Source organism: Gobius niger, assembly GCF_951799975.1.
Source record: "Gobius niger genome assembly, chromosome: 12".
NCBI classification, from domain to species: domain Eukaryota; kingdom Metazoa; phylum Chordata; class Actinopteri; order Gobiiformes; family Gobiidae; genus Gobius; species Gobius niger.
The window spans coordinates 15,000,027-15,025,894 of NC_136863.1; the positions used below are offsets into that span (position 1 = coordinate 15,000,027).

The following is a 25,868-nucleotide window of genomic DNA, read 5'->3' on the forward strand; positions in this document are numbered from 1 at the left end:
ATGCGCGCATGCCTCGGTTTTATGACACGCTTTAGCAAGTTTGCAGAAGAGGTTTGTTCTACACTGCGCTGCATCTGCTAAACGTGTTCTGCATCATGTAAGACCACCACCGCAACACTCCCGTCTCCCGCATCTATGAAATGCGACTGCCAGCGTATCTTTACGCACACAGATGTTCTCATTTTCAAAACATACGAATAAATCATTATTCGCAAAAAAACCAGCCGCTCAGACACAAAAGACAAACGCGAGATTGTAAACCACCAAAGTTTATTGTTGAAAAAAAGTTGGGAAATATTCTGGCACATTGTTTTTTTCGAGCGTTTTCAGGTATTACAAAACAGGAGGAAAAAAAGGTCTACAAATATCCATAATTTATACAAATACAAACAGCTTTAAAAAATATATCTTTTTTTTTTTTTTCTTTTTTAGTAAACGCTTGAGATCCCTGAGCTGAGACGAGGAGTAAAAACGTCCTTTTGACCCAAGCAGTGTTCAAATATAAGCACTTTTATGACGAGAAGAAGTGAAGCTCAGTAAAGATGGGGCTGACAGACACTGATACGTACGATATAACATGACTCGTGACAAAGAAACAGTGTGATACCATCAGGACTGCGACGTGTCATACTCAGTATTACAACACTCGACCACCATTTATATTTATATCACACAAATATCAAATTGGCTACTCTCAGTCTTTACATGAAAACACAGTGCCAGCTGGTTCTGTCGCTTGTAGGAGGCAAATAGCAATAACTTAATGGACATAACACACAAAGATAACATGGCTAAAATCAATTCAGACCAAAAAGACAATGACTGGAGCACAAATACTGTACAGACTCTTATGAATGGGGAGCTTGTTCCTTACACAGCATATTTACAAATGAGAGCTTAAGACTGAGGACAGGGCCGTACTTCATGTAAGAAACCGTTGACCAGCATTTGTTGGCTACTGTTTTGCTGTATGGTTTTATGTACACGTTCTACAATATATTAAAACTAATTTTATACAAAACAGAGAGCATTTTTGCCTCCAAATTATATATAAAACATTTCCCTCTGCCATGCCATGTCTGTGCGTTAGTGGTGATAGCATGGACATAGTGTATTTGGTATGGCAAATCCTTCATCTGCTCCAATCAGCTTCAGTCATGTGGCATTGTTGTCTATGGAAAGATAGAATCTTATTTCCATTAATACCCTTTTATACTATCTGACAAATGTGTTACCATGACGACTTGACTTTTTCCCTTGTGCTAAAAAAGAAGCAGTAATGGGAAAAATCCACTGCCCCACCAACTAATAAAGACGATTCACACATTTCGCTGTAAGGCAAAGGCTTAAAACTGCCTTGCCAAGTGTAATCTACTTGGCCGAGCCCAAATCTCCCGGAGCTATTGTTGTGTTCTAATGGCTGAATAGTCATTTCCCTTTTCATCTTTGAAATTACAATTTTGCTCCATAAAAACAATCCAGGAAAGGGACAAAAAAACAGCATCTACATGATGCTTTGAGAGCTTAAATTGTCTTCATTTCTCCATGTAACCTCAACTCAATGAATAATGATGAAAAAAAACTGTGCACATTATTCTTGTGCCAGATAAAAAAGTTCCCATTTTGCACCAGAATTGAGTTGCATTTATAAAACCATTTTATGTCATCCAAAGAATGAAGGATGCCTGTGTGACCTAATTTCTACTGTAAGAACAATGGTCTACAAAACTACTTCAGCAGCAAGTCCAAATAGCTCTTGTGGCGCAGTACTCATGACCTGAGGTGTATTCAGAGCTCTCAGTCATCAGCCTCCTTAGAACACACTCTTCTTAGAAGAGAGCAGGGGAGAGTGAGCTGCTTCTAACTCTGGTCTGGAACACACATGGCGGGCAGGACTCCACTCAAGGGCTGGCAGTCCTCAGGCCCTGCTTCTCCATAATGTTCCAGAGCTTGCGCAGGTTGGACTGGGTGATGGTGTCATCTGGTTTCAGCTGCAGAGCTCTCAGGTAGTTGGCTTCAGCCTCATGCAGTTTACCGTTGAGGTGTAAGATGGCTCCCAAATTCATCAGGGCAGCAGGGTACTGCACAGATAAAAACAAACAAAAAACAATGATGATTTTTTTTTTTTGTGGATTACATTTCATTTTATCGCCCTAATGTCTATGCAAAGGGCTGGTTGGGGATTAGCTTCCCCCAAACTCGAGTCACCTCTAGCAGGAAGGGCATGCGGCATAAAAAATATGCAACAGTTGGTGATTTCAGGACATACTGTATATATTTAGACGCACCATCTATTATAAATGAGACATCCCTGTGAGAAGATTACATTTCCTGGCATCCTGACCCTTCTTGTTTGTCAGATCCTCCTGGTTGCGGTGTGCAGTTTGGAGCTGCAACCATCACTGTGCACAGTGACCACACATGTCAGAGGCAGACAAGAGCGCAGCTTTGAAGTGGCTCCACGGGCTCCAAACTGTATATATCCCACTGCAGTCGCGGGGAGAGGCCTGACTCGCAGCACTGGAGCCCTGTCTGTGGTGTGCGCTCTCAGGAGGAGCTGACGAGAGCAAAGCCATGAGCACCATCTGATACACATTATGGTTAAAACCTGGCCTCTAGACTCCTGTCACCATGAAACTGCGACTCAACTTTGGGAATAGCAGTTTATGACAAAGAAGTGTTGAAAAAAAACACACTTTGATTGGTTCACAGTGTGTTCCATTTCAAAACATTGGGGCTAATGTTTGAGATTTGGGGCAAACATTGTCTAAATGATTCTAGGTTATTAAAGAGTTGTCTTTCTCTTTTAAATCAGACTTCTTTCTGCGCACACAGTAATAAATTGTGACTTGGTCTGGACAAATCTTCCTACTGCTCTCTACCTCATTCTTCATTCTTCATTCTTGAAAATCTCTGCAATTACAGTAATCCCCAAGTCAAACAAGACCCCACTCAGCTGCCTATGTTTCAATGAGACGTCACCCGAGAGGCCGGGGCTCTCTCTCCTCTAATGGACGTGTGGTGGTTCTGCATCTGTTTGACTAATAAATTACCTGGTGTTTGACCTGTGATTTCAGGGTCGTACCACTAATAACACCACGGGGGCTATTTGGGAGTCAGGGAAGTGTTTATATATTTGCACATAATTGAAAATGGTCGACGGGTCATATATGAAAGGAGTGCTCATTCCATATAGACATACCCAGAGGTGTACACAGTGGCTTTGTGATGGATTTTACCCTTTAGATGAACTACATGTTGCACAGTATTTGTTGCAGTTCATTCTAGGAAGTTTTGGAATAGATTTTTATTGTATATTAAGAAGAAATATATCACTACTATTTGAATTATTATACATTTTCTAAGTTGAGTTATTAGGCTTACACAAACACTCATTACTCAAAAGGTGCATCATGCAACTTTTTATATTGAAAACAAAGTTGATATTTGTGTGTATTTGACCTTGTAGTGACCCAGCGGCTGAATGAGTGGTCAGCATGGCGCCTTTACTTTCCGTATGGAAGGTTGCGACTGCTGATGGACCCCCGCACCAGAAAACCTACAAAACAATTGATCCTGGAGCATGGTAGAGGCCACAGTGATCGAAAGCAAAGGCGCTATGCTGACCACTCATACAGCCGCTGGGTCACTACAAGGTCAAATACGGAGAAATTTAAACCTTTTAATTGCATGAAATGTTGCAGAATGCACCTTTAAAAGGACTATACAGCGTTCAAAAATGTTAAATTTTGGTATTTTCCTCCCCCTACATGTTCTAGCCATGTCCTAATGTTAATGTGCTTAATATAGAACCTTCAGTTACGCATTAGACCTGAGGCTGCAGTAGTGTAAAGCAGTATAAAAATTAGAAACTTGTATCTCGTCTAAGTAATAGTAGTAATTTTACCAAAGATTAATTCTTACTTGAGCAATTATTCAAATAACTACTTTTTTACTTCTACCTGAGTAAAATCATTTCATGGTAACGGACTCTTACTCATCTCACCTCTGTGCACGGTTATGTGCTTTTTACAGCACCTTGATACATTGCACCTTGCTAAATTTAGTACAATGTAATGTGCTCTGGGGGAGGGCGTGGTGTCTGAAAGTTTCCAGCCCTCTATAGCTCCGAACTGAGATCATTATCCCAGTTCTCCAATGTTTCTGTACATTTACTTCTTCCTTTGTAAAGTTTATGATTTATACCCTCTAACTGCGGGTACCTCTTTTACTCAACTCAACGAAAACCATTCCCCCCTGCCCGTCAAAGCCTTTCATTTCTGCTCGTTTCCTGCTGCTGTGTAGCCTCGGCCTCCAGAACCTTCTCTAAACTGGCATGAAGGCGGAGAGGAGGGAGCAGATGTGGAGCGGATTAGGCAAGACCGTAAAGAATTGTGTGCCGAAACATTTGTAAAACTGTAGCTTTTCAATTTTCCTTGTTCAAACAAAGTCTTGTATTATCAAACATGTGAATGCAGTTTATCCTCATCCAAGAGGCAACCCCTTTTGTATCAGAGGTCAATACAACAAAGGAGTAGCCAGATGCACTACCTATGCTTTATCCTCTGGCATGGCTCAGACCAGCAACCTTTCAGTTCTCAGACGAATGGACTGTTGCACTGCAGCTGACCCCAACTGGGCTATAGGGAATTATATATTGTTTTTCAATGGGAAGTAACTGGTTCATCGTGAGTATCCATATGTGTTTAATATAAAATGGTTTGCTGAGTGAAGCGTCAAAAAGCAGTAAAGCATGACGTGACATTATGTGGAAGGACGGGGAACACAGCTACAGTCAAGTCCCATTGGGCAGAACAAAGGAGAACGCTCAGGAAGATGGATGAAGATCGAAGAAACGACTTATGCTTCAGCTGTAAGTAACACAACTCAGAGGAGGAGTCCAAGTCTGAGTGACCGTAAGGCGACTGTGGTTCATGTTTGGATTTGGATACAAAATGCATGTTTATAGAGTTATGGAGGCCAAGAAACAGTCACATTACACCGTTCTGTGGCCAGCAATAAAACAGTGAGAAAGACAAACATCCAGAGTTTTCAGGAGGATGAATGATAATAAACTTCTGCTGATTCAACATGTTTACAGAGACACCGGGGGAGGATAAAACCATACATTTTATGTGACTGAGGGAATTTTGAAGTAGGATACATCACACTGTTAGTATGTGCTTAGTGTGTACCATCAGCTGGATGAACTACAGTAAGCTGCATGGCAGAGCTCAAGATTATTCCTTTTTGGACTTGACATATTGTATTTGCTAATTAAAACAGTGCTTAGTAACTTGTTCACCTTAATAAATCCTTTCCGTAGTCCCTCTGGGGGTAATAAAAGTGTTAATGGGATGATTGGGGGGTCTTTCATCTCCCCCTGGTGTCTCTGGCCAGAAAACCACAATTTCAACTTCGCTGCCACCGGGTCGGAGTCACCAATACACACTAATGCAATCATGAAGAAGAAGGTAACAGGTTAACGAGCAAAGCTAACTCTGGGCTAGCGCCACTTAAACATTATTTACAGCCAAGTTTGAGGAAAAAAAACCTCCATTGTGTAATTTTCTCCCTTTGTCTTTTCCGTCAGCGTAGTACTTACTCTCACGGACAATTAATGAGTAAAAAACCAAAACATGCTACACCTGCAGTGGCGCTTATGGCCTCTTGGGGTATGAGTTGCTTAGTACTGCTTTAATTCATGCTTAATCAAAATAATAATCATATTTGTGGACACGGCACCATGCAAAGCTTATTTTTGGCACACTTGTAAAGGTAATTCCAAACAATCCCCCATTTACTGACAAAAAGGGCAATTCAGTCTGAGCACTAAATCAAGTAATTGTATGAAGAGTTTATGCATCTAAAAATAGAAATCTATTCGTAACCACATGTTGTGGCAAAGAAGCAGTGGCTTAAATATGTGGACCGAGACCCATTCATTTTCAGGATGTCAGCGTCTCTGACCAGGGGGTTATTACCATTATTCTTTCCAATCTGCTCACTCTGCCTCAGCTTTGAAGTCAGTGATGGATGCTGCACAAACAAATCTCAGAGCTTAGTCCCAAACTAGCCCTCATTTCTCCGCCTGACCCTCTACAAAGAACTCCATTCAGGTCGGTAATGTGTGGAGATTACTGCAGGACATGCACATTCTGATGATTGCACTTCTACAGTAAACAGTAATATGGCTGCACTTTTATCAGACCACGAATTTTGCACAATCTTAAACTTACAATATTCCCCAAATTGTGTCCTACAAAGATGGCAATGCAAGGAAACACAACAGTTAAACAAACGCTGTCCTGCCATGTGACTCTGGCTTCTATTATGAATGTTTGGGTAGATTTTCAAAACACCAATGTCTAGTGTTGGACAGAATACAGAATACTCTGGAATACATTTTATGCCGAATGTCCTTCCTGGAGTTTGGAATGGGCACAAAAAGTACTCTTTGAAGTTTACCCTTAAAGTACTTAAAAAGGCTTCACTGCTTTATAGTATATTGATATGGATTTAGCTGTAATACTTACATCAGGCCGTAAGCTGGCTGCTTGTCCATAGTACTTCTCGGCTGCGTCATTTAGACTGGCTTGTCTGTAAAGAAAACACACAGAAGGAGGATGTCATTATTCATCTTTTCTGCAGCTGGCTTCAGCCTTGGGCTCTGCGTTCAGCTGTGTGTAGGGGTCAGTGCAAAAGATCCACAAGGAAATAGAATAAAAATAAGGAAAGAGGGGAAAAAAGTAGATGTCATCGCTGACAGTCTGCAGTGCAACAATAACTGGATTAAATGAGATTTATCTTTTTTTTTAATCAAAACCCATCAAGTAAAACGGAACATTATCCGATAAAGTTAAGAAACACTTAAATTCAGCAATAAAAGCGAAAACTATTATGACAATATTTGAAGAAACAGGAGGAAATCATAAAGAATAAACCCAGTTGAATTTCCGAATGACTTGAGTAAACAGACCAGCACATCTTCTCTGTGCCACATGGTATTTTTTTGCAACAGATGGTGAATCTCCATGAGTCCCTTGCAGCACAAACTAAACACTAATCCTCCAGATCTAAACCTACACCTGTCTCGAACCAGCGCTTTCATCTCTAACACCCCACTGCTCTGCCTACAGCCCGTCACATGCCACTTCCTCTTCTTAATACAGAAAATTCACAGTCTTCAGCTGAGGGGCTCCTACTGCCTCTAAAGGGCGACTCATTGCAAACAGTTTAAGTCGAAGAAAGTCAAGGACACGGAGAGCGGGAGGTTGTGGAGCCCCTCAGGTTCCAACTGATCAAAGGAAGTGTGGCTCTTTCATTTGGGCTGTCCACCTCCATTAGGGGATCATCCACATGCTCAGGATATAAGGCACTGCTTTCTTCTCCTAGAGGACACACAGGTCAGAGCCCTGAGAACAAACACTGTATTAACGCCCTAAACGTCTTTGCTGAGGTTGAGGATGAAGCATATTTAAGTTGCTCTATTTTTTACAATAGCATGCATACTTTAACATTTAACACAATTATAAAAGCCACTAATTAGGCATTATCAGATTTTGAACACTAAGCTGTCGTTTGGTATTAAGATTTACTGTAAATTCAGCTTTCATGGTCAGTCATTGGACATGCTGCACTTGGAGCCTTGTTGAACTCATTTTGTCATTTGTTTGGGAGTTAGACCCAAGTATTACTCAAGAGAGGTCCACATACGTCTGAAATACAGTTAGAATTGATGTTCTGGGTCAAAGTTGCTCGTTTCCAAACAACTACTTTACATTCCAGCGTCGATCCAAACACTGGGCTGTAGCTGAATTTGTCCAGACTTTATAAATGTGGCCTTCATCCCAGCCACAAACACATGCTTGTTTGCCAACAAAAGTATTTAGAGAGCTCAGGCTTCATTGTGAGTATGCATGTGCCGATCTAATGGGATAATATCATGATCGCATTTAAAAACACATTATCAGAGGAGCTGGATTATGTCTGCTCAGAGGCCAAAGAGAGTGTGGGTCTCATCATGTTTGAGACGGGACCAGACGATAAAAGGACAGACTGAGAGGACAGACAGAGTTTCATGTGGCAAACTGAATGAATCCGAAATGTCTCTTGAGAAAACAAGTGATAATTTGAATAAGGAAAAACAGACGTGTCTGCTTAGACTTACAATAGACCACCAAATCATGGAGGTTTGGATGTGCACATCATCAGGAGCAATACATGTTCAACCTTAGTGGTGAACAGGAAGACATTTTCTGATATTTGAAAATGCGTACATTTGATCATGAGGTTAGGTTGCTTTATTTGTACCCGTAGGTAAATTTGTCTTGCAAATCTGAGAAAAAGCAGTCAAACATTAAAACACATTATACGAAGATAAACATCACACACATATTTAAATGTAAAGCTTGTAAGTGCTCCAGATACGAACAGGATGTGCCTTTGCTAAAGATTCCACAGAAATTTAAGCCACTTGGACGATTTCAAAGATAAAAAGCAAAGTGTCAGGGGCAATTAGATGCCTACTTATTCATCAAGGAAATGGCAGCGGGAACAAAGCTTTGCTTAAAACGGTTTGTATGGCTTACAGGCATTAACACTATGCCCAGATGGAAGCAGACAGAACTCCAAATGCAAAGGGTGCTCAGTGTCTTCTAGGATGCTTCGTGCCATCCTCTCTAACCGTCTATTGTACAGAAAGTCCAAACTGGTCTGAGGCCGATGATTTTATTTGACCACTTGACCAGCTGTTTCAGGGCGTTTTTGTTTCTAGCAGAGGAGCTCCCATACCATAAGACAGAGGTCACTAAACGGAGGACCTCGGCCTGGATCTGGACCCACCCGCCAAACCGTCCTGACCCGAACCTTGGATCTGAACTTTAGACCCGGTGAATCCCCTCAGACGAGCATGTGCTCCCCTCCCTCCCTATCCCTCCCTCTCTGACTGCAGAGCGTCAAACTACAGCCCAGATGAACAGAAAGAGAAAGTTCTGCCTCTGTGCTTCGAAACACTTTATATTTTTAGAAATGGTTTGGGAATGACTGAAATACAGCTCTGATTAAATAAGCACGCGCAATCGTAATGTGCAAATAGCACGGCTGTTTCCCGATTGGCAGCGAGCGCGTCTGAACAAGGACTACACCTGGACTAAACCCGGACTAAACCAGGACTTGGCAGGGCTCAGTGTGCTGAACTTAGCAAAGAGGAGAAACACATCACTGTCATGTGTGCACATTGTATTCTGCTATTAAGGAGCAAAAAAATATTTTTAGAACAAAAAAAACAATAATAACAGGATTCAATTAATTGCATTATTTTCAAATCACAGCAATAAAAAAAAACAAACCTCATACAACCCTGTATTAACCCTGTATGTTCCAGACCTTTTCTTGACAATTTTTTTTTGGTTAATTTAATTTGTGACCCCTGTCCAAAGGCCAAGGAGAGAGAAAGTTAGGGTCGCTTCGATGAATGCCCGATAGAAAAGTGTCATCATGGATTTTTCTACAAGAAAGAAGGACCGTTTCCTTAGACAATGGTGGGAGGTGACAAGACATTAAAGCCAATTTGCTAAACTGTAATTTAATGAGATACTAAGCATATACGTTGATTTGAACAGCAGATGCATGGCCCATCTGTCCCTAGCCCACAATCACATTTCGGAGGTTTTCTTCGGTACACTGACTGCACACTGCTTTAGCCTGAGGGACTCCGTCTGATCTACTGTCTGCCACTGGTTCATATCATTACCCACAATCAATTCAAAACAAATTACACATTTAGTAACAACTGGGAAACCATCTTAATGCGCTCATTCTGACACAGCGAAAGTCATGACATGCCGCTTATGGAGACTAATACCTCAAATATGTGCTGCTATAAACCTTTTGGTTCCAATAGAATTTTTTTTACTATTGCTTCATCAAGAAAAGCACAAATTCTCGGTGCAAGCTAAATTTAGAGGCCATGTATCTGACACACTCGTCTGACTACCATCTTTCTTATCCTTCCTGTTCTCCTCAACCCACTTTGGAAAAATATATAAAATCTTTAAAATGATTGGTCTGGTCAAAATCCCAAGGACCCTGGAGTATAATAACAGACATTTGCACATCTAAGAGGCCGTATTCCTCACGTAGAATCACTTTTGTCCCACCGACTGAGAGCCTTTTCCATGGGAGCGTCCAAAGCAAACACATAAAGATCATGAGCCATGGAGGAGTGGAGAGGGAGGACCCCATGCCAGGACACAGGGAGGGGGGCACACGAGACAAGCTGCTGCAGAACTGTGAGGGGTCTATGGCTGAGAAGAGGCGGAGATCGATGAAACTGTGGGTGGTAAACATGCTCTGATTGCTCCGTTCATGCCCACAAAGGGGCTCTGGGAATAAAAGACAAAGGATTCGCTCTAAAGTCAAGCAGAAATGTAAACACTTTTCTGTTCCTAAATAGATGGTTGCCATTGAGAGAATGGTTTGATTAATCAATTAATTATATATTGTATTTTCTAGATAACTAGCTATCCTAAAATGTAGTGCAGATAATGCCTATTTGTTTAACTGCAGTGGTAAAGGAGAGAACAGAGGACAAACGGATATAGGTAATATTTTTAAAGATCGGATACAGGCAAATAATACCTTTACCTTTAAAGAAGCCTTACACTTGCAGCTCATCGTCAGCCATCAAAGTGACTTTGAAGGTGTGTATTACATTGAGTTACAGGGTAGCTTTAGGCAAGTGTTAAAAGATTGTGTAATTTAAAAGGACTACACTAGTGCAATGCCTGTGGGTAGGTTGGGAAAAGGGACAGAGTGAGAACACACATTTAAAACACATTGATCCTTTAACCTTGAATAGACTGTCATCAAACATCAAACTGGGAGTCGGTACATGCTGTTGATGTGTTTACAGTTTCTCACTCCGTCTTCACTTTCACACTAATTCTAATCTCACAGTTCAAACCCGTAAAAAGAAACAGTGCCAAGACAAAGCAGACTCTGAAGCTGGCACTGCTGTGAGAGCAGAGGCTTACTCTAAATCATGGAGGCTGAGGACTGGTGTAAGCCCTGGGATAAAGCGTGCAGACACGGAGACCTCCCTCTCTCCCCTGCTCTGGAAACTATGGAAGCCCACCCATCTCCACCACAGAGAGTAAATTACCAGTGTCCGTGCATGGGAGTCGTCAGAAGAGGCAGAAATAAACTGTCCCAGTAAAAGCCTCACCTGAGCATATGGGCCGCGCTGAAGACCACATCAAACTCCCCGCTGTCGAGCTGCGCTGCTTTCTTGGCCATCTCCGCCGCCTCTAGAACTCGAGACTCCTCCAACAAAAACTGACCTGGAAGCATGAGGGAAAACCTGTGTGAGCGCGGCTAGACGTCTGAGAAAAAAACAGAACTCGCATTAATTATAAAGGATTTTTTTCAGGATAGTCTGGCTCAAAGACACTTTCCAAGTAAGTATCTGACAAAAAGGATTTGAATGCACTGTTGGTGGTATCGAGGGTGTGCATTTACATTATTTTCATTGGATAACAAATTTTATGACTCAACTTTGACTCTCATTTAGCTGATGTTGCCATGCTGCTACCATACTGTGACATCACCAGCAAACACAGTGCATAGCCTCTAAGTAAGGGTGGATGTTTAATCTCAAACTAACAAAAAAAAACCTTGAACATTAGGATAAAATAATAAAATTCACATGTAGTAAAAAGGTGGTAGTAATAGGTGTGACGTTTTGCCACACTTGGGAAGCTTGTGAATATTCACCTAATATGTTAAGACACCAAGACAAAGGCTCAATTATCTTCATCCCGAACACCAATACTGCAGACACTCAACATTCCATCTTCTTCTGGCCATCTCTCAGGCCAATTTGTCCACATAAACCTACCACAGCAGACCGGTTATTGAAATATAAAATCTCCCTCACAGGAAATGTGTCTTATTAAGGCCATGGCCGCAGTTCAACCACGCCTGGACCAGTGCACCGAGAGCAGAGCAAGACGACCAGATGAGTGTTACAAAAGCCAGATTTAAAGCAATTATTAGGTGGTGTTGACTTTGGTCAGCATCACCATTTTACCACATGAGATATTATCCCAGTCAACCTTGAGGTGTGGCCAGATTCGAAGTAGAAAGTCAATCTGTGCAGAAAAATTGTAACATAATGTGGATATTCTGCTTGCATATGATCTTCGAACATTCCCTTCACCAGATATCTCCGACCAGTAGCTCAGAACCTTTCGAAGTGGCTTCCCAAAGGGTTTCTACATTTCTACAATAAGCTTGATGAGTCAAATTTACTCCGTGCATAGCTTCAAACCATAACAACGCCGCCCAAGAAGTGACTTCCTGTTTCGATCCAGCACACCAAAATAAAAGCACCATCTTATTCATTAGTTCAGCAGTTCATTACTTTAACTGTCTTTCTGCCTAACTATTAACAGACAAAACACTTAAAATGTGTGTTTTTAATTATATTCTTGTAATGTTGCCTGCTGAACTAATCAATGAGACGAGCTGTGTGCTTTTACTTTGGCATGTTGGATCGAAACAGGAAGTCACTTCTTGGGCAATGTTGCTATGATTTGTTGTTATGTTATGAGTCAATTTACAGACACATTTTGCCTTTGTGTGCAAAACGCTTCTAAACATCTAAACAGTATTAAGAGGAAATTAGCAGCTTTTTGTGTTGCAAATGCAATATGTCCAAGGGTATGCTCTGCCTGAGGCCCATAGTAACTCTAGTAACACCAAAGCAGAAGCTTTGTTTGATTCTGTTTTCAATGTATCCAGCATTCATTCCCACATGCTTACAAAATGCATTAGGCAGATAAAAAGATGTACTTGATTCAAATTAGGAGCACCTACAATTCAATAGCTCCAATCAATAGTACTCATCTGAGCTATCAATGGGACTTTAGCCTTTCATATGGTGTCAACGAAGACATATAATAGTGTTCCCAGCAGCAGAGATGAACCATTGACCTATTGATCAGGTAAATGGCAGTGTCTGAGGAGCAGAAAAAAAGGAGGGTTGTGGGCTGACAGTGATGGAAGATACAGGCCTTTAAAGGGGAACACCCTGATTACCAGCTTATGAAATACTAATGTTCCTATCTCATACCTCACTGCTATGAAGCTTCTTGTATAAATGAGAGGGCCGGGGAAACGTTCCGAGAGGCATGCTAAACAATACAAGGAAGTTCACCGGCCGTCCACCAACAAACAAAATGATACATGAAGTTGAAGGAGGAGACGGAGAAATGGTTCAGGTGTTTTTAAAGTCCAAGTTCATAAACTCCTCACACAATGGAACAATGTGGTTGAGCAAATAAATTCTTGAACAGAACTTGATAGCTTGTTACTTTTCATGCTCGAAGAAATAGCAACAACAATAATTTTGGAGAATGTAGGTTCACGATAAGTGTTGAAAATGTTGATTTTAATATGGCTATTCAAATTTGAGAATTGATTCATCAAAATATATAGGACCCCTTCGAGAGATCAATGCAGAACTTAACATTTTTAAACATCTTTAAACATTATCTTAATCTTAATCTAGTATGAAAAACGGACGTCTTGAAAAACGTAATCCTTTGAAAAAATACAGTATGTATAAATGTGTAAATTACCGTAATGCATGTAACAGTTGCCCTTCGATGGATCCAGCTGAATGGCCTTCAGGAAGTAGCGCTCGGCTTGTGTTTTCTGGCCCTGAGAAGAGACAGATTACACATGGTGCGCACTGTGTTATTATCTCAACCGGTCATTATGAAAACACCAGACAGAAATCCTCAGAGTATACCTAGTGTCGTTGTCCAAACCACAAGCCTCCTCTACAATAACTTTTAATAAAGAGACACCAAACTCATGTACCGTTCTGTTATTCTGTCAGACTCCCGTGTCGACAGAGCGCACTGTCATGGCTGGATTGGCTTCTAAAGCCCATTCATTACACACTTTTATCAGTGAAATAACACTTCAGGAGCAGAACCGCAGAACGCCGGTGTGTGTGGCCCGGCCGCGAGTAAGACTAGACAGAGCAGAAGGCAAACGGGAGTGTGAGGGAGAAGGGAAGATAGAAGCAGGAGGTTAGCAAAAACAAATAAGGCTGAATGACAGGAACATGAGGAGGATTCAAAAATGCTGTATAAGGCTCACAAATTCCTTTTTAGACAACTGTTAAAGGTTTAGGACTGAAATCTTGACAGAGTATAACTCCCTAATGGCCTTTTGACTGTCATACTTAACCGATCACAGCTCACACAGAACACAGCAGCTGTCCAATGAGAGAGCCAGCTGGGACAGGCACCAGATGCCTCTGATCAACAATTAACAATGTGCATTCATCTAGAACTGTAACAAACAATGCTACAGTTAAGAACAAGGACTCTAATGAATAATGCAAAGGTCCAAACTGTAAGCAGTGAGAAAGTAAAAGATCTTAACTCAGCAAATGACTAAACTGCAGTTCAACAAAGCTGCATTAATGACTGCAAATACTCGTACTACCATGGAGTTTGCCACTAAATCTGAGCCAAATCACTACATAAACATGTACCTATATGTTAAACATCAATCCAAGCAGCCTCTTAGGCCTGTCTCCTCCTTTGTGGGATTCATCAGATCTGTGTTTACTAAAGCTCAGGATTAGACTTCACACTCAGATGACTTACAGTTGTCGGAGTGGGATTAGACCATGTATCAGCACATTAGGTACATTCAAACCAGAAGTCAATTTTTCATCCCTTATCTGAAAAGAGTCTGTTAATCCTACTTGGTTGCACGGCATACATTTCATGGGGCTTGAATATTGTGGTGAATATTGTGCTGGATTTGTTACTCGGAGTCACATGGATCTTTGTGAGGAAAAATAGGAAGAGCAATCCACTGTAGGTGTTATCGTCAATGAAGATCTGTTGGTCTGGTCCATAAAAATCACAGAATACAGAATGGTATTGCATATTAAACTTTAAAAGAACCCTTGCTTGAAAAACAAATCCCAAAACACAAAAACAATTTAAAGCAGAACTAAGTAACTCATGCCCCTAAAGGCCATAAGCGCCACTGCAGGTGCCGTAGCATGTTGCGTTTTTTTATACTTTGATGAGAGTAAATACAATGCTGACAGAAAAGACAAAGGGAGAGAGGATAATTAGCAGTTAGCTTTGCCCGTTGGCCCGATAGCTTCTTCTTCGTGATTCCATTAGTTTGTATTGCGCCTCCGGGTCGGATCAGGGAAAGTTGCAAGTGTGGTTTTCTGGCCAAAGACACCAAGGGAGATGAAAGACCCCCGAATCATCCCATCAACACTTATATCACCCCCAGAGGGACTACGAAAAGGATTTTATAAGGTGAACAAGTTACTTAGTACTGATTTAAAAACAAAGAACAGAGACCTTCCTCTTAAAACTGCATGGAAATGGTTGACTTATGTTGCTAGTTGATTGTTGTGGTTAATAATGTGAAGTCAATACAAACTCTATCTGGTAATTACTTAACATATAGGCAATCTTTTTTATTTAGCAGATGCAATACAGGATAATGAATTAGCTGGAGAAAATATTGCTCCAATCTCCCAGAAACTCAATGTTGCCGTGATGGGATACAAGCTCTCCACTTTATGAAGGCATGAATTCTGGAAAAATGCCACACAAAACAGCACACACAGTCACTTCTAATTTGAACGGAAACAACAGTAATAAAGCAGCTTGAACACAGCCAGTGATGGAATTCTCTGTAGTGTGCACAAAAAAGCTTCTGAACTGTCAGTCATCATCAAAGACTCACCTCGGCTTTGAACCAAACAGTCTGAGACAATCAATAACACCTTTTTTTTTTTTTTCAATAAATGCCTCACAACAAAGCTAAATTCACTGCTCTTAGTAAAATGCTTTTGAACTCTTACCTTAAAGCTACCACATGCCTTTTGAAGACACCATAAAAATCATGGTGGTTGTTTGAAATGTCTTTGTATATTACATTTTATGTTATATTACACAAAATATCCCCAAAATGTCGACAGCTACACTATCATATATACTACTGGAAGAATGTACTGCAGAATCTTCCATCTGACTTTCATCTTAGTTAAGTTTTTCAATCTTATCCATGCTTTTGGTTTTGATTTTGTGTTATTTTTTAATCTTGTTTCGACATAGTTTGATGAAAAAAACAAACAAACAAATGACTTAAAGCAGAACTAAGTAACTTATTTCCCACAGGCCAAAAGCGCTTTTTCTTCTCATTAATTGTCCTTGAGACCAAAATACTACACTAACAGAAAAGACTTAGGGAGAGAGTAACATTGTACAAACTTGGCTGTTAATACTGTTGAAGTGGCGCAAGCCTGCAGTTAGCTTTGCCTGTTAGCCTGTTAGCTACTTCTTCATGGTTCCATTAGTGTGTATTGCTCCTCTGACCCAGAGGCAGGGAAGTTGCAACTGTGGTTTTCTGGCCAGAGACATCAGGCGGAGATGAAAGACCCCCCAATCATCCCACCAACACTTGAATTACCCCCAGAGAGACTAAGAAAAGGATTTATTAAGGTAAACAAGTTACTTAGTTCTGCTTTAAGCTTTTTGGAACATACTGGACTGCTCAGTGGTCTAATGGTCACTTACTGTAAATTATAAGTCTTCCAGGCGTTTGCCATCCTTACAGAACATGATGTCGATTTACACAGCAATGTTCAAATATTTAGTTTTTTAGTGGAGGCTCATCTTCCTGTTCAAACTCAAACATAAGGATATGTCCTGTCAGCCGAAGCCTCCACCCTCCGTTTGACCCCGTGTCTAACTTCCCTTATGTAATTTGTTTATTTCTTTTGTGAAGTGTCCTTTAGGGCTATAAATTCCATTAATCCAGAAACACCTTTATCTGGGCCGATCTGAGAAGGATGACCACCTGACCTTAACTCATGACCGCAGAGGAGACTCGGAGTCTGTGGAACTATATTTACCCTTGAGATTGTGATTTGCTCTCGGACATGTCTCTGACCCATTTATGATTGTATCTGTAGTGGACTGGAAAAGAAAGAGCAGCATTGTTCATATATTTCTGTACACTCTCTCATTCTGTAGTACAGTTGTGAAAAGCGCAAGCTAACGACAAGGTTATTCATGAGTGCCTTTTTCTGTCTTTCAGTCACTCACAATCGATCGAGTCTCTTGCGTTGTATGAGCAGTTAAGCCGTGATGAAAGAGTGTGAGCAAAACCTTGGGACAGAAAAATGTGTCGAATGACAAGTGGTTCAGAGACGGAGACAGATCACAGACAGATAAAGCCTATGGTCTATGACTAAAGCAACAGGACCAGCCCTAAGAGACCATGATACGCAAGAGAACCATGTCCGATATGTTGTATGGTCATGTGGGAGAAATATATATTCTGTGAACAGGACAGATATCAGAGTAGGAGATCTTTTCAATTCCATATGTTTCTGCTAAACCAGAGCCAGATGCTTTTACAGCATAAATATATGACCACGTTTATACAACACAAGCGGGTATTCAAGGTACGTAAGTCCTTATACTCACACATTTCTCAAAGGAAAAAAAAAAGGTAAATTAAGTGCATTCAGATCAAACTGGTAACCGTTCAGCATATTGTGTGAAAAGCACCACACAGTAACCAGACTTCATTTTGCATACACTCATATTAAACTAGACATTCATCTTAGCACACAGGACCAGGAGTTCAATGCATTACTGCCTCCTCTATTGTCATGTCTTACAGTTCATGTTACATACTGATATCTATAGCAGCATAAATCCTTCCAGTATTGTGCACTTCTCTTTGTTTGACTCAGTCCTGACATAATGACTTCATTTGAGAAGTCACATTCTCTCTCTAATTTGTTTTTTTTTACAAAAACAATCACACACGCAACATAAATGTATGCAATATATATACTGTATATATAGTAAAATAATGACACTTACAGTCATAGCGAGGAGTTTTCCGTAGGTGAGGTGTGCTGGGATGTGGTCTGGCTTCACCCTCAGGGACTCTCTGTACCAGTGCTCAGCTTCACTCAGCCTGTTCAGCCTCATGTAGGCCTCCCCTGTGAGACAGAGAGCAGAGGCTACTCATCACAACACTATATACCTCGGCTCAGCGCTGAATATTTATAACAATGGCTTACACTTGTACTGTGCTTTCAAGGCTGTGTTACCAATTTCTCAAAGCGCAACACTGTAGTCATTGTTCATTTACTCCATACTTAGTGGTGGTAAGCTACAAATTTGGGCATTTAAACGTTTTACTATAAAGGTTCAGTTCAGTAAAGGGAGATACAAAACAAGCATTTCATTTTAGTTCGACAAAATGAGGCCTGGCTCTGCTCACCCCGCACCTGAACAAACATTGACTCTCTTCCATTGTCATCAAATAACACTCCAATTACTGACAAAAGTTCAACAACATTGGCCCGCACTAGAAAACAATAGAGTTAAATCAATATTATCCTTTACAATATCACTTTGGAGACCTGCTGTAATCAGGTGTTGTCATTCCGGGAGGATGTGTAACAGATCTAAGTTTCAGCCCTTACAGCAAAGAGAAACGTGGAGAGATGGAAAAGGTGATTTGGAGACGCTGTGGTTCAGGAGGATTAGCGCTAATCACTTCCTGATAGGACACACAGATAACTGCAGGTGCCTCAGAGTCACAGGACCAGAGAACCATTGAAGAGATTATTTATCACAAAGTCTTTCATAATTGAACTTTTAGCAGAAGAATGGGGAGATTTTCTGACATTTAAATACACTTTTCACTTGTGGCACACAGGATTATAAAACCAGTCAAAATTCTAAACACATTTCACAAATTCAATTACCTTGAGATGAAGCCCCAAATAGTACTTTTATTGTAAGATTTCATGCTATATGTATTCTCTATTACAAAAATACATTCATACTTTGCATGATTTGATTACCACACATTTGAATCCATGAGACAAGACACAAAGTTGCCCAAATGTAGAACTTTTAATTCTGATAATCTGAACACTACTACCGGTAATAGCATTTGTGTGTTCAGAAAATGACAACACTAGAGATTGGATTATATATACATGGCTGAGATTAACCAAGAAGCTGAGCCACTAAAGCTATGAGGCATAGCATCTTTGAGTCTGTTTTGACAGGACTTCTTCAGAAGAAATCCAAATAGTGGTGTCGTCTTACTGGCAGCCGAGCTCTGTGTGAGATTAGCGCAAACATCATCTCGCATTTACTACAGCCTTCTCCAAACAGACAAGAAGAGAGGAAGAGGAGAGAAAGGCTTCCTCACAGTGAAGGATTTTGGGACAGTCAGTCAGAGCAGCAGGGGAGTCGTACCCACTGCTCTGACCCTGCTGTGGGCTGTGTCTGATGAGCAGCACGAGAGGAGAGAGCGCTCAGGGCTGAAAGAGGTGTGATAGAGGTGAAAGACAGACACAGGAATAGAAAATTGTTCATTTGCTATTACATGATGTACATTTTATTCAAGATAGGATCCCGAGAAATGTAGTTCTCCATAATAATTGCAATTCCCAGAAAATGACTTCCATGCCTTGAATAAAAATGATCCGGTCTTGAATGAAAAAAGTCATGAGGGCCTGGACAACATGCTATCATCAATAGAAACATGTATTTGCAGGTTTAACTAGATATTTTTGCAGAAAGATCAGAAACATTCATAGCAGAGTGGAATAAGTAAGTGAACCTCTGTATCAAATAGCTGGCTGATCCTTCTTTTGCAGCAATAACTGCTTTTCTGGACTTGCCGATTAGATGCTCACAACGATCAGGATGAATCTTAGACCATATTCTCTTTACAAAACTGCTGCAGTTCAGCGAGATTCAGGGGGTGTACTCACTTATTCCTCCCTGTCCTGTGAATGTTTACATGCTATGGCCAGTAAAAAATATGATAAAATGTTAATGTTTGGGTGGTATTAGTTCAAGACACTGTTTAATCATTCTTATGATTTTATTAAAGATCAGATCACATTTTATGACCAATTTAGGCAGAAATGTGAAATATTCCAAACGGTGTACTCACTTTTTCCTCACACTGTAGTGTACATAGAATATAACCGAGAACATCATAAAGAATGCCATCTCTCGCGGTGAAAAGATAAGTTAAGATGTTCTACAAAAGATGCAGAGTAGAATTCGATGTTCATCTGCATTTTTGAAAAAGGTACTAGAAATGGCTGCACTACTCCAAATAAGAGACATCGTGTTTTGTTTTTGTTTTAATCAAAGCAGGAAGCCAAGGGTTGAAAAACGAAAGCCCTGCTAATGAGCGCGAAAGCAGCTGTTCTACATCTGTAATCCTTAAACCCAGCCCCCTTCTCATAATTAAAAGCAAATAAACTCGGGGTAATATGATCTCACAGTTACCAGTCCAAATATTTAGATAAGACTCTTCCTATACCATCAAACAATATGGCCTTTTCAGTGAACGAAAGCGCGACTCACCCATCATGTTGTAGAGGCTCTGTGGTGCAAATTGTCTTGGCATTTTCTGTATTGCTTCTTTAAACACAGTCAGAGCCTCCTGTGAATGAGACGAACAGAGGAGAGAGGGTAGACTTTGTTAGAGAGAGCGGCTAAAGGCTAAACAGTCATTCCTCCCACAGGCGGCGACGCTGAATACCGAGCGTGGTATTGGGGGTCGCCAGAAGGCTGGTGTGCACAGACAGGGTCTATCCAGAGCGTCACGCCTGTTAGGACGACCAGACCAGAGTCAACAAGCTCGGGCGACAGTATCTTTGAGGAAAATGTCAAAGGAAGGAGACGTTTTGTTACTTGGGGAAGAAGACCACTTTTCCCCTGACAGGTTATTAGATTAGTGTCAGGGTTGTTCCCATTTCGTGTACATATGAGAATTTCTCACTCTGGTTTATAGGCGTGAAAGAGTGTGATTTAGTAAGAAACAGCTCGAGGACTATCTTCACAAAACACAGACTCCCAATGACAAAGGCAATTGTGGAAGCTGTCCATTTAAAGCCTGCTGCTCTTTACAAAAAGGTCCTTGGCAACATGTATTTTTAAGCATTTTTATACACCTTTTGTCTTGTAATTGTTCATGTTGTCTTACAATTAATAGTATTTGCATGTCCATTATCTACAGTAATCAGTGTTGGGGGTAACACGCTACTTAGTAAAGAGGAAAACCACAATGGAGTTCGCCCTCGCCTCCCAAACAACAACACGAAGCTTTTGACAGCATCGGTCCTTCCAATGTCATCAACAAACTCGTAGCTTTATGTGGTTGAGGAAAGCTGCACAATAAAAATCAAGTTGAGTATGTTGTATGTAGGGATGGGACGATAATGAAATTTGGGGTCATGATTATCTTGGCCAATCACGATATTTGCCTATGGTTTAAAAAATCACCAAAACACTAAGAGTTTATAAGTAGACGATAGTTCGTGCCTGTAGTTCATGCTCATTATTGTTGCCTTTAGGTGTCATTTGCCCACATATAAAATAAAGCTCAGAAGCAAATTTATTGTTCTATGATTGAATACATTTACTGGTATCGGGCTGTTTGCGTGAGCTGCTTTTTTGGCGACTCAGTTTGTGAAATTGAGCATTCCTCATCAGAAAAAATGATCGATAAATGAAGGCTATATATAGATGTTTATTATTGGTAACGCATGAGTACGCGTTACCTTCATAATAAAATAGCGCAGTAACGTAACAAGCTACTTTTCCAGAGGAGTAACGAGCTAACTTAACCAGTTACTTTTAAAAGTAACGTTACCCAACACTGACAGTAATATATCACAAAGTACGGCTCAATTAAGTCAACTAAGTTTCATTAATTCTTCTCAAAAATACATGCACTACATACACTACATAAGCTTATGTAGAAATGTAGAAAGCATCTGAGGATCCCCTTGAAAATTAGAGTAGAGCTCCTTTGAATGAATAAAGGGCATAAGCAATTCTGTAGTGGCTGGTGGACACCCCCACAATATGCAGAATCCAGATTTTGGTGACATTTTCTTTCATCGCTGTGGCGTGGACAGTTACCTCTTGGTGCCCCTGCTCGTGCAGAAGCTTCCCCAGGTTGTACAGGCAGCTGGTGACTGAGCTTTTGTGCGCATGAGGGTCCTTCAGATTCTCATCCGGGATGTCGGCGCAGGTCAGGAAGGTGCGCTTGGCCTCGTCCAGCCTGCCCTGGTTCATCAGGATAATGCCCGTGTTCAAGTAGGCCGCTGCAGGAACAACAAACAAAATCCTGAATAATATATGTGGGTGTATACAATTAAGCAGTGTGTGGCCATTAGACCTTTAAGGAAGCTTTTGACCTTTATGTGCATGCTCTGGGGGAGTTGAGCAGCTTGTTAAACTGTTCTTGAGAGACACTGCAGTTTGATCAATACGCCAATAGCATAATTAGTTTCACTGGGGCTGCATCTGTAAACATCTCGTCTGACTTTAGGAATAAATTAGGCACAGCTCAGACTAATAGGACACAGCATCATTTTTACTTCATTTTTAAAGTGCTCAAGAAAGCCAGAAAGTTTACTAATAAATCATTAAAACATTGGAAACGGCTAAGCCATGTTCACTCGCACAAGTTAGACATTGATTCCTGGATATTAAAACTCTCTCAGACAGTAATGTTCTCAATGCCACTCAGGCTAATAAATTAAAGTCTGTTATCAGCTCCAGCAGATTGGATAATTGCATACTAAATGGAAATGTTCTCGTCCGACCGTCATCTTGATTAAGACACTAATTAATCGAAAGAGGGGAAAAAATAGGACGTTTAAAAGCCTCTGTTGATCTGTCAGTGACAAATGCCTCCAACAGCAGGGAGCTCACTTACTGCATCAGGTGAAAGAGAAGCAGACATTTTTTAATTGTCACTCAATGAGGACAGTTGCTATGGAAACTGAATGATAAGTAAAGCTATTTGACTAGGAAGATGAGAAAGCAGACACTGGGAAAATGGTGTAATCAGAGCAGCCAATGTCTCAAGTTAGAAATACTGATTATGAATTATATCCTTTCTGCATTTAATTAAATTCTAAACCCAATGCCCTTTGCCACATATCCCTCTGCCATGACATAACCTTGGCCTGAGTGCGAGCCAAGGTTGCCTGGACACGGCCATAGCCAAAACCGCGAGAGCTGGAAGGAGAGAGGTGCGAGGTTATAGAGTGAGAGAAAGACAGTGAAAGAGAGATGTACTTACAAGCCAGAGTGGGCCGGCTCCCAATGGCCAGTTTATAGAAGTGGACTGCCTCGGAGAACTTGTTGCTCTCCTGTAGCAGCAAACCCCTGGAACAGACACAAACCATGGACACAAGGAGTTGAGAGCCTCAGAGTGACAAGGATCCCTCCCCAATTGTGTGTGTGTTTTTTGTTTTTGTTTAAAGGAGATACAGATCTTCACAAACCACAGACATGGGATGACACTGTACTTAAGTGTTCCCTCAGGCTAACAGAACACCATTAAAAACACACGGGCGGGTCATGTGAACAGCAGCCAAAAGGCAAGAAAAAAGAAAAACGTACAAATAGTGTGCAATGCCCAGTATCAGAAAATCAGATGCTTCAACTAACTGTGAAGCTGGTAATCCAAATGTGTTATACATAATCGTAAAACACTGAGAACAAGACCATTATTAAAGCAGAACTAAGTAACTCATGCCCCTAGGCATAAGCACCATTGCAGGTGTCATAGCATGTTAGGTTTTTTTAGTCATTTGTATGTATTGTATTGTATTGTCTGTGAGAGTAAATACTACGCTGACAGAAAAGACAAAGGGACAGAGGGATATTGTACATCAAATTACACTTTGGAAAACTTTTTTTTTCACTCAAACTTGGCTGTAAATACTGTTTAAGTGGTGCTAGCCCGCAGTTAGCTTTGCCCATTAGCCTGTTAGCTTCTTTCTTCTTCGTGATTTCATTAGTGTGTATTGGTGACTCCGACCCGGTGCAGGAAAGCTGCAAGTGTGGTTTTCTGGCCAGAGACACCAGGGAGAGATGAAAGACCCCCAACCATCCAATCATACCATCAACACTTGTATTACCCCCAGAGGGACTACAAAAAGGATTTATTAAGGTAAACAAGTTACCAAGTACTGCTTTAATGCATGCAAACGTCATGCAAAAGGGAAATAAAACAACACTATTTCAGTCAATAATACAATATTTCACAAGACAAAATCCAGAGCAGATATAAAATGGAATTCACTTACAGGTTATACAGCATGTCGGCCATGTTGCTCCGGTAATACAGGGCATTCCTGTAAGCCTTCTCAGCCTCCTCCATATTGCCCTGGCTCTTGAGCACATTTCCCAGGTTGCCCCATGCTGACAGGTCACAAAAACAGAGGTCAGTCAAACACAAGAATAACAACACTTGCGTCTGCTCCAAAAATCTCATAAATGAAAAACAACAGGTGGTAGACTGCCCATTCTATAAACCTGGAAGGTAAAAAGGATTACTTGAGCAGCTGGCGCACGAAAACAAAGAGAAGTGGGGGAAAAAAAGCGGTGACGCACTGGGAGAGCTTTGTGCCAAGACTACCGGTTTTCGCACTGACCAAGAGTTGGATTGAGGGAGACCACCACAGAGCTATTGCATGGTTAATGGCATTAGCAATCACTGGCACGGCACACTAACAGACTGTCAAAGTGAATAAATGTTGCTAAGAGACTGTCACTTACTACTGTAAGTAAACAAATGTGTGGGAGGCAAAGGACAAAGGATACGCAAACGCAACTAGGAAAACACATGCAAGTTACTAATCAGCTGTTTTTTTGTGAATAATAACTTGGGTATAAAAAAAATGTGTATAAATAATTCCTGCTGGAGGATACTATGTAGACCTGATGTCCTCTTCCACTGGCATATAACAAGTGTAATTCTATCATGTTTACTCAGAACTTTGGAAGCAATCCAGCTTCTTCACTGTCAGGGAATTACTGTAGTAATTACAAGCAAGTGTGAATAAAACATCAAAGATATCCAGATGAAATCCATGAAAATAACTTATGAAGGATTTCATTTGTCCATTTTGACACTTTTGATGATAGCTGTAATAAATTAGAGGCAGCAGCTAAACTGACACTGGCTGCCAAAACAAACAGCTGTCATGCTTCACTTCGGCTGCAGCATCTGAAAGGGAAATGAGCCAACGCAACACGTCCCTGCCCTCCCCTCACTGCTGCGAAAAAGACAACTGCGCCCTTGAATTAACACAATATTGAATACCAGATCCCCTGTAGGCAGTGCCAATCACAGGAGGAAGCCACCACTCAGATGCCCCTCCAAGACGACAAAGGGCAAATGGTGACAACAGACCTCACACAGCCCACAAGAAGAGGATACCACAGCGCTCTATCGATTCGAGCACTTTAAAAATTAAGGGTTCTTCAGACTCATCTCAGGAGATCACAATGATTCCCCACACCAGGCATATTTGACTTCTCTGTTCTATTCTGAGGTTAAGAGGTATCTTAGAAACAGCTTTACTTTGAATTATTCAGAGTATCATTGGAACGGAGGAGATTGGCGAGAGTCATGTCGTAAAATCTTAAAGCTTAAAATCTTTAGGACACCGTTTTTGTTTTGTACATAAGAGTAATGGACCAAAAGACAAATAGCCCTAATATCGAAACTGTGTTGTCATTACGGCTTGAGGAAGTGTTTTCTGTAATCTTGCACACACTGTACATTGGTGGTGACACTACTCAAAGCAACATACTTTTGGAATATGTAAAGAAATGTGTAAAGAAATGTGTAAATTCTTGAGAAATTGTTGAAAATATATGGTCACAATTGTTCTCCTATCTACAGCAATCTAAAGTTTTTCCTTTATAAATGCAACACAGGGC

At 40.9% G+C, this 25,868-nt stretch overlaps 1 protein-coding gene across 1 annotated transcript in view; it reads right to left on the reverse strand.

Annotated features, from left to right (window-relative positions):
• Positions 1–273: 273 nt before the first annotated feature.
• The window catches only part of tmtc2b (transmembrane O-mannosyltransferase targeting cadherins 2b), a 74,104-nt gene continuing 48,509 nt past the window's right edge, over positions 274–25,868 (reverse strand). The window contains exons 4-12 of the mRNA XM_079568276.1: positions 24,227–24,341; positions 23,215–23,300; positions 22,044–22,228; positions 20,481–20,559; positions 17,955–18,076; positions 13,644–13,725; positions 11,228–11,342; positions 6,537–6,600; positions 274–2,081 (exon numbers count right to left, since the gene is read on the reverse strand). Of these exons, the coding sequence (XP_079424402.1) occupies positions 1,902–2,081; positions 6,537–6,600; positions 11,228–11,342; positions 13,644–13,725; positions 17,955–18,076; positions 20,481–20,559; positions 22,044–22,228; positions 23,215–23,300; positions 24,227–24,341 (1,028 nt within the window). The 3' untranslated portion in view covers positions 274–1,901. The remainder of the gene's footprint in view (positions 2,082–6,536; positions 6,601–11,227; positions 11,343–13,643; positions 13,726–17,954; positions 18,077–20,480; positions 20,560–22,043; positions 22,229–23,214; positions 23,301–24,226; positions 24,342–25,868) is intronic.